The following is a 9,949-nucleotide window of genomic DNA, read 5'->3' as shown; positions in this document are numbered from 1 at the left end:
CTGCTAAATGATAGGTAACAGCTATTTAAGGGACAAAATAATCTTATGCTTTATTCGCACAACACATATTAATACATTTGACTACCAAATTATATTATGTTGCCCCATTAACAAACACGGAACATGTATAAGGAGGCAGGGGTAAATTACAGGGAGCAAAAGGCTATTTACAATTTGTACAGAAACCAGATGGCAGTTATAAGAGTCGAGGGACATGAAAGGGAAGCAGTGGTTGGGAAGGGAGTAAGACAGGGTTGTAGCCTCTCCCCGATGTTGTTCAATCTGTATATTGAGCAAGCAGTAAAGGAAACAAAAGAAAAATTCGGAGTAGGTATTAAAATTCATGGAGAAGAAATAAAAACTTTGAGATTCGCCGATGACATTGTAATTCTGTCAGAGACAGCAAAGGACTTGGAAGAGCAGTTGAAAGGAATGGACAGTGTCTTGAAAGGAGGATATAAGATGAACATCAACAAAAGCAAAACAAGGATAATGGAATGTAGTCTAATTAAGTCGGGTGATGCTGAGGGAATTAGATTAGGAAATGAGGCACTTAAAGTAGTAAAGGAGTTTTGCTTTTTGGGGAGCAAAATAACTGATGATGGTCGAAGTAGAGAGGATATAAAATGTAGGCTGGCAATGGCAAGGAAAGCGTTTCTGAAGAAGAGAAATTTGTTAACATCCAGTATTGATTTAAGTGTCAGGAAGTCATTTCTGAAAGTATTCGTATGGAGTGTAGCCATGTATGGAAGTGAAACATGGACGATAAATAGTTTGGACAAGAAGAGAATAGAAGCTTTCGAAATATGGTGCTACAGAAGAATGCTGAAGATTAGATGGGTAGATCACATAACTAATGAGGAAGTATTGAATAGGATTGGGGAGAAGAGAAGTTTGTGGCACAACTTGACCAGAAGAAGGGATCGGTTGGTAGGACATGTTCTGAGGCATCAAGGGATCACCAATTTAGTATTGGAGGGCAGCGTGGAGGGTAAAAATCGTAGAGGGAGACCAAGAGATGAATACACTAAGCAGATTCAGAAGGATGTAGGTTGCAGTAGGTACTGGGAGATGAAAAAGCTTGCACAGGATAGAGTAGCATGGAGAGCTGCATCAAACCAGTCTCAGGACTGAAGACCACAACAACAACAACAACATGTATATTCCGTAGAGTCTAATGCGCTCTGCACATCATATCTTGTGCGCCACTATGCACGCTGGAAAATGTTTGTTCACATATCCCCTACAATAACTGTTTCATGGACAAATCACAGAGTTACTTTTACAATAAATAGGCCTACCACATAAACATACACAAACCAACAATTGTAATACATTACTTGATGTATACTTCACATAAAGAGCATTTTGCCACAGTTGCAGTGCCTGAAATTTTCAGTCCATTTCATTACAAAACATCACAAATGCCTGACAATGGACTTATAAATTCGAATTACTAATCAATCTGATTCTACCCACATTACTTTTTTCATTTGAAGTTATAGCCATATTGCAAACCATCTCTAAGTAAAATATTAAGTACGGTACAGGTATGCATAAAAAATGTTATACATGTAGTAGGGAGCAAGTAATTTAGTACACTAATGCTGTACAATTCAGACTGTTGCTTCATTGCTTCAATTAAGCTTTCATCATTTATTTTCAATTTATAATTTTTAACCAAAGAAATAACGAAACAAAGCAGTTTATAAAAAATAACAAACAACTGACGTTTACCACGAAAACCACGATGAAACGAAATATGGAGATGTGTGCATGTCTGTGTATTGGGTGAAAATGAGCTTTGGGGTCACATGATTAACAACAGACAGCTGATATCAGCTGTCAAAACTTTCTTCCCTAGAAATCTGGATGGCAACGTGATATGTTGTGGTGGTACAGGATGGCTAGTACAGATGCTGCCATTTGAAACGCATTGCAGAATGTTTTGATGGGAAGTAATGCAATGGACAGTGTGAATTGGCCTTTACAGATAATATTTTTATAAATTATATCATTACAGCTTTAGACAAGTTTGAGACAAAACATGTTCTTCTAAGTTACACATATGGCCAAAGTGCTGTAATTTAGTTTGTTTCTAAGTCGAGAATTTGAATCCCCTGCCCGAAGTCTACCAACGATTTTGGTGCTAGAATACAAAATTCTGTTCTGAACTCCAGACAGTGATTCACAGTATAACTGAGAAGTTTTACTTCTATTATTGTGCTAATGCGTTCCACAGTTCACCTTTAAATCACTTTTGTTATGAAGAACGTATTATATTAGGAAGTAAAACAAGTGTAATAATAACTATGTCCCTGAAGTGACTGTACAGCTTAACACAATATGCTGGCTGCAACCTTCAATAGAACAAAGAAGGCCAGCTGTTTTTTGCGTGGCTGTTACAATTCACTTTAGATTATGGCATAGGATAGTACTGAGTGAAAGTATGTTAACAATCCCCCCCCCCCCCCCCCCCACCAAATCGAATAGATTTCATTACTTTGCTTAGCTCTTTGCGGTAAACAGTCTGCAACGAATTTATTGTGTTATGTAGCGTCAACTGCTCGAAATTTACCTGTTAAAGAATTATAAGCTGCTGCCTTCTTATCCCTATCGCTGTGTTCCCTGCTTGTAATTTACACGAACGCGAATCACTCCTATACATTTCGATAATTCGTCAATGAACTATCCAGAACACTCACATATACCTGCCAGCTAAAAAGAATTCTTCTTGAAAATACTTCTTATTCCCTAGATGAGTATTTTACCTTTATGAAAATTGCTTTGTGTGTCATGCTCATAGTTTTAAATAACTCACAACTCACCTAATGTTGATAACAGCAATGTTTGTAACCTTGTTATTTGGGTATTAACAAATGTACAATGCATCAAAATGTAAAATTTATTAATACAAACAAATCTTTATTTTGTGACAGATAAACTGACGTATTCAGAAGAATTATCTGTTTGATATCCTGAAACTGTATTCGTCAAAAGAATTGTATTTGATTATTCGATTTTGAATAAATATCATCATAATTTTAAAAATCGAGGAACACCTGACTGAACAAACAGCTGTCTCAAACACGTTTTAGCGCCAGATCTGCTCCGATTTCCTGTCCACACGCTCCATTTTGTCTGCACAGATGTGATTTGAACCCATAGATTTGAACATCTTCGTTCAAACCTCCAACTCCAGCTTCAGGTCTTGCTCGTTGGGTCTTGCGCACAACTCTGTGCAAATTTCTTGTTTACGCGCAACGATTTGTCTGAGCAGAAGTGTTGTGCGCAAACATATCGTTGCATGAAGACAGACCTTTAACTGCCAAAAACGAAAATGTATGTATGTTTCTCACTCATTGTCGCTGACTATTTTGCTTTTAAAAAAATATGTTCTTTTTGCATCTTCTGTTTTTGCTATTTGTGAAAATTGTAGCCTTTATCTTCGTGTTTAACAATGATAATTCGCTTTGAGACATTGGATCTCTTTTGTGGAAGAACACAAACATCGTTTGTGACGAAAAATTAACAAGTAATATAATACAGGTAACAAAAGACACAAATCAAACAACTAAAAACGCGTATGAGCCCAATAAGAATAGTTTGCTCGCTGTAATTCGTGGCGGAATGAGTACAGAAATCTCTGGAAGCAGCGTAGCGTACTACTGCGCATGTCACATGACTTTGGTATAACTGCGTTGCTTCCTTGCTTGTGTATGCTAAGCGCCAAGACTGAAAGTTTAGTGTTATAGGTATTTGCGCGGTTTTTATTAATTTGATTATATTTAATAGCAATGGTGCAATATTGTTGCTGTTATGGGTGCAAAGAAAGATATGTGAAAGGAGGAACAGTTACTTTTCATAGGTAAGTACCATAAAGGTCTAATATACCTGTACTGGAAGGATGCACTTTATATCATGTCAACGCCAAGTATCGTAGAGCTAATTTTTTTGGTTACAAAGCCTAATTATTAGTCATTTCCATTTTTCGCAAATCATGTTTACTAGACAAATGCTATGTGCATTCATTACAGTGATTGTATGCTCCCTATCAATCAGTTGAATGTATAGGTACACATTTAGAACGATTTAGCTGAGGATGAATTTCGGTTAAAAGTTACTTGGGGTTTTTGTTATTTATGTACATAGCTAAATGTACACACCATGCCTCAAAATACTTGTCGAACACTTGTTCATTATTTATGATTTTTACCTGGCAGTTACAGTTTTTAATACGATTCCTAAAACCTGAAAACTGATTATGTGCGATTCGTGTTTTAGTTTCCCGAAAGACGAACGAAGAGCGAAAATATGGCTCCAGAACATAAATAGACCGAATTTCGTCCATTCAAGATACTCGAAAGTGTGTTCGAAGCACTTTACAGAAGAAAGCTTTGATAGGGAGAGGTTTGGAGGCGTCTGGCTCAAGAATGATGCTATACCAACAGTTTTTGATTGTTGTGAGCGCCCACCAAAAGCAGCAGCAAAAAAACGTCCACCAAAAAGAGGTTTGTTTGCTATATGTAGATACTTGCACACTGGTGATTTTATTGTAGATGTTTTATGCTACTGAGATGTTTTTAATTTTGACTTACTTGTCATCAGTACAACCTCAAATGTCTCCAAATTGTCACAGATAATTCACAAAATCTTAATGAGCTCCTGGCAAGCATTCAGAGTAGAAATGTTCCGATTCTACCAGCGCCCTCTACTTCAGCAAACAGTAAAAGACAGTACAGGTATGATGATACAGCCAAATTATTTCCGAAACTGTTTGTAGAGCAGTAAGTTTTGCATTAACCTAAATAACTATTTCCGTTATGGACACTTGTACATTAAATGCACTATATAAAAATGTTGAATTGTTAAGCTAGCCTACAGGGAAAGAATGTAGGAATAAATATTTAGAAACATCGAAAAAAATATGGACAAGCAGATGAACTGTGAACTTGCTGCAGCAATGTTGTAATTCCAAATCTTCCATTTTTTGTGGCATTTCATCTTCTTTCCCAGTGTCACTGCCACGTAATTTGCAAGAACAGGAAAATGCCTCAGCGTTTTGCTGTTCAAAGCTTTAAGTGATGTTCATTTCAGATATCAAATGTAAATCTTTAATATCTCAGCAAAACTCATTTACAATATTACCATAGGTGGCTAAATGTCAATAAATCATTTTACACTACTGATGTAATGGCATGTAAAATTTGCAGACAATAGAGCAGACAAATCTGTATCATACTGTATCCATGTGATGAGGGACCAGTGTATGCTGATGGCCAAAAATCCTTGAAACTTGCTGGATATATAAAACATGTGAGCCAGAATGAGTCTCAAATCCAAGACCATATCTTTCACGAGCAGTGTTCCTCTGACTGATGCCTGTTCTCAGTTTTACTTCTTCCAGTCTCTGGTCTCTCCTCCCTTCCAGGAATCAGAGAAATTCTTTTGCATTACTTGCACTCCTGGAATTAACATGCCAGGAAGTTTCGAAAAAGTAACAATTGGTATATTTGAGGAAAAAAGTGTTGTAAAGACAGACATTCTGCTCTGTGCTCCTTCGCAATAGAGGACATGTCAAGAAATGGTTGTGTTGGAGTGAGAGCTGCAGCCGACATGTTTCATAGTAAAAGGATTATGTGAATGTCGTGACAGCATGCATAATATATTTGAAAAAAAGGCACAATAGACATTCACTGTAACAGTAAGAATAATTATGTTGCAAATGCCACTGATCCAGTTGTACAGATGAAAATGTGGCTGTCTTTGAGGAATATGATAAGCACCAGAAGTAGCATTGTGTGAGACATGTAAATGCAGAGCTTCAGTAATTGTTGAACAGTATGGAGCAATTTGATTTTGTTCATTCATTCAAACAGCATGTCATATTATAGGGATCTCAAATAAACGTAGTATTTAGTTACACAATAGGCATGTAATGCAGTTAAAAATTTAGACATATTTCACTTTTATTATTTATGTATTTACTTATACATTGGACTACTCCAATCACTGATACTATAGTTTATGCTGGGAGGTTTTCTTCAGTAATACAATTCATTTCAGTAACAACTCAATAAGACAGTTCAATTAAACATTGTCTATGCAATGATTATAATTATACAAAAGTATGTTTACTTTTCTGTCTGCCCAATATTTCTGCATTCTTCCAGATATTTTGTTTCTTTCTTTGTAGTCCTTTTACTGATCCTCATTTCTGGCCTGGTGTGTCTTGAAGTATTTTAGTTTTCTGTTTCATTTTTTAGGTCACCTACTGTTATTTGGAGTTCTCTGTGTCTTACTTAATTTCTGTGATCCATTTAATGTTGCTCTAACTGTTCCACAATTTTTCTGTTAATGTCTTATTATTTCTGTTGTCTGGTGTTCGCATCAGATGTCTGAAAAATGAGATTTGTTTCTTCCTGATTGTGCTCAGTACTTGTTCAATTTTCTTGTATACTGTTTCATTCGAAGCTATTCTCCAATGCCCAGTTACTTGATATTGTTTATTTATGTGTGCCTTAATTATCTTTCTTTCTATCTTGAGTATTTCATCAGTTTCTGCTGTTTTAGTTGTTTTGAAGATGATTTCACTTGCGTATGTTATTTCTGGTTGTGTAACTGTTTATATTGTTTTAATTTTGCAGCTGCAGACTGACTTTTGTTGTGATTGGTTTTGGGAATGTAATTTACCTTTTTAAGTCTTTGATTCTATTTTGCCATTTTGGTTTCTCATTTTGATTTTGTGTTGTGATTTTACCTAAATATTTAAATTTGTTGACTGTTTTGATATCCTATTCTTCTGTTGTATTTTTGTGGATCTCATAGCATAATCTGTTCCTTCCCCCCCCCCCCCCCCCCAAATGATTTTCTGAGGCTGATTTTCTGTGCTATTTTTGTAGTGATTTAACTTGTCGTTTCTTGAACATTGTTGGCTAGGAGATCAAGATCATCAGAAAATCCCAAGCAGCTTAAACTTACATCATTTTTGACATTTCCAGTTCTTATGTTGTTTGGGTTATCCATATACCAAATTCTCATTATACAGGGTGGTCCCGAATTCATGGTACAAACTTTAATGGTAGGTGCAGGACATTGTAACAAGGATATATTGTATAGGAATGTATAGTCCCAGGTGACGCGGTGAGGCGTAAACAGGGGAAATAACGGCCGAAAGGAAAACGAAAGATTTTATTGAAATCGTTGTTGACAAGTGTCATGTTTACAGTAAGTGTTCAAAATTGCGTCCACCATGAGCGATACATGCTTGACAGCGTCGGTGCAGCGATTGGCGTACACGTTCAAAGATGCCTGGTATTTCACGCACACCTGCAGCAGCTACAGATATGCGAGCAACGAGATCCTCATCTGAGTCAACTGGAGTCTCATAAACAAGACTCTTAAGATGTCCCCATAAAAAGTAATCGAGGCAAGAGAAATCAGGAGATCGGGGTGGCCAAGGGACTGGTCCACCACGCCCAATCCATCTAGCACCAAACGTGGCATTCAGGTAATTCCGTACAGCAGTGCTGAAGTGTGCTGGCGCTCCATCGTGCTGAAACCACATGCGGTTACGAATGGCGAGCGGAACATCTCGCAGCAGTTCTGGTAACACTTCTTGCAGAAAAATAAGATAGCTGTCGCCACAGAGTCGCGTGGGTAGTAAGTATGGCCCAATCAAAAAGTCGTTCACAATACCAGCCCACACATTAATACCGAAACGTTGTTGATACGCATGTGGACGCGTTGCATGTGGATTATCTGTTGCCCACACATGGGAATTGTGCGCATTAAAAACACCCTCGCGTGAAAATGTCACTTCATCTGTAAATAGCACATGACCTACGAAATCCGGCTGCAACGCACATTGCTGCAACAACCACTGGCAGAAGTTCACGCGAAGAGGATAATCTGCCGGATTCAATGCTTGTACTTTTTGAAAATGGAAGGGGTGTAAGCGATTTTCATTTAACACTCTGCATACAGTCTGATGACTCACATGTACGTCACGCGCAACAGTTCTTGTGCTTGACTCGGGTCTATCAGCCACTATGTTCAAGATGCGTTCTTCCAGTCTTGGAGTGCGTACAGCTCTTAATCGACCAGCGTCATGTCTGTTGACGTCGAACGTACCTGTTTCACAAAGTTGACGATGTAACCGTTGAAAAATTCTATGATCCGGCATTCGTCGATTAGGATACTCCACGCGATACATTCGTAACGCAGCTCTGGCGTTACCATTTGCACGGCCGTACATGTAATGCATGTCTGCTTTTTCTGCATACGTAACGTCACCCATCGTCTACGGCAGCACAATTGTGAATGGCGCTTGTCCCTACTGCGATACATCATGTTCATCTACTGCCCTCTACCGGCAGTGACACCAACCGATCACTCCATTTCTCTTTCCCCTGTTTACGCCTCACCGCGTCACCTGCGACTATACATTCCTATACAATAAATCCTTGTTACAATGTCCTGTACCTACCATTAAAGTTTGTACCATGAATTCGGGACCACCCTGTATATTGTAGTGCACAGTTGACCAGTAATGGTGATAGGCAGCCTGGTTTTATGAGAAATGATTCAGAAATTTCTCCTCTAAACATCAATTTTTATTAGGCATTGGTTAGTGTAAGTTACTTTAATTAGTTTTGCATGGAGTCCTAGATTCCTTGCAGTTTTTAATAGTGGAGATCTATGAAGACAGTCACATGTCATCTTAAATTCTGCAACTGTTATTGCCAGAGGTTCATTCGGTTTCCTGTAGTATGCCATAACCAATGTGGTCTACACAGTGTCTCCATGGTCTGAGCCCCCCTAGTGTTGCCCTTCTAAAGTTCTAGTTGCTGCTTGATTCTTCCATGTAGGATCTTGGATAAAATCTTGTATGTGCAGTCTGCAAGAGAGACTCCCCTGTAGTTGTCCGGATTGCTCTTGTCCCCGTTGTTGTGTAGTGGACGGATGACAGGCACGGTCAGATGATCGACGAATTGTTCCATTATTGAAATTTTTGTTAAAGCCATATGTGAGGTACTCATTGTGCCACTTTAATATTTCCATATTTCAGTAACAGCGTGCTCTCCACATGCTTTTTAATTTTTTGTTGCTGTGTGAGTGTTTTATCTACTTCTCAGAAAGTTGAATGGTCTAACTTGTTAGGTTGGGTTTGTATTCGGGTATTTACATTGATTTGTAAGAGTTTGTTGTGTTCTTTACAGTTCGAAATTTTATTAAATGCTTTTACCACGATTTCAGCATTTTATTTCTTACTGTGTGCTACACATCCATCTTCATATTTCAGTATTACTGTGGGGGCTCATACTGTTGTAATTGTTTCCCAAGCATTTTGTAGTGGTTCCTGGAATTGGTATTGTGGTAATTATCTTCTGTAGAGTGTTCGTCTTTATGGAACCCTGTCTTGATGCTCTTAATGTTTTGTGTGAATGTCCTCCTTTCAGTTTTGAGATTAATTTCTTCCAATTAGCTTGTTTCAGCTTAACCGTGCTCACCCTTTCTTCATGAAATCTGTCACATTCTGGTGTCCACTGTGCATATCTTCTTCGTAGATTCAAAGGAGCTAGATACTTGGCTTTTTTTTTGTATTTGGTATCAGTTCCTCGATTATCTATTATGAGGGTTGTCCGTAAAATAAGGTTCCCACGGCGCTATAGTCCTGAAAAGTGCTGTTACGGTGTATCCCACAATTCTGATGTGTACCTTCGTTGTGCCACTCCAAGTCACCTCCCTAGCGAGCTGCCTGCGGAGCTCAGTCTTGGCTCGGCAGCTGTAAGTGATGGATCTCCCCCACGCTTCGCCCGCCAGGTGTGAGCTGGACTCGGTGATCCATTTCCTGTCTGCAAAAAAACATTGTGCCAGCAGAAATCCATTCCCAGCTATGTGAAATCTATGGAGACAAGTGTATGAGCGTACAGCATGTGTGCAAATG

General features: G+C 38.4%; 1 protein-coding gene across 5 annotated transcripts in view; it reads left to right on the top strand.

The window, feature by feature from the left end:
• The first annotated feature begins 3,606 nt into the window (after positions 1–3,606).
• LOC126426767 (THAP domain-containing protein 5-like) overlaps positions 3,607–9,949 on the top strand; it is an 89,770-nt gene continuing 83,427 nt past the window's right edge. For 3 of the 5 annotated variants that reach the window (XR_007576414.1, XR_007576413.1, XM_050088754.1), the window contains exons 1-3: positions 3,649–3,868; positions 4,285–4,511; positions 4,640–4,742. Coding sequence is in view for 3 of the 5 variants with exons in the window: in XM_050088754.1 (XP_049944711.1) it covers positions 3,798–3,868; positions 4,285–4,511; positions 4,640–4,742 (401 nt within the window). In the remaining 2 variants the exon portion in view is untranslated. Of the gene's footprint in view, positions 3,869–4,284; positions 4,512–4,639; positions 4,743–9,949 lie in introns of all 5 variants that reach the window. The other 2 variants (XM_050088753.1, XM_050088755.1) reach the window with 2 other exon arrangements.

The sequence above is a fragment of the Schistocerca serialis genome, chromosome 11 (genome assembly GCF_023864345.2).
Source record: "Schistocerca serialis cubense isolate TAMUIC-IGC-003099 chromosome 11, iqSchSeri2.2, whole genome shotgun sequence".
Classification (NCBI taxonomy): Eukaryota; Metazoa; Arthropoda; class Insecta; order Orthoptera; family Acrididae; genus Schistocerca; species Schistocerca serialis.
The sequence above is the reverse complement of the archived record's forward strand: the minus strand, read 5'-3'. Positions and strand labels throughout refer to the sequence as shown.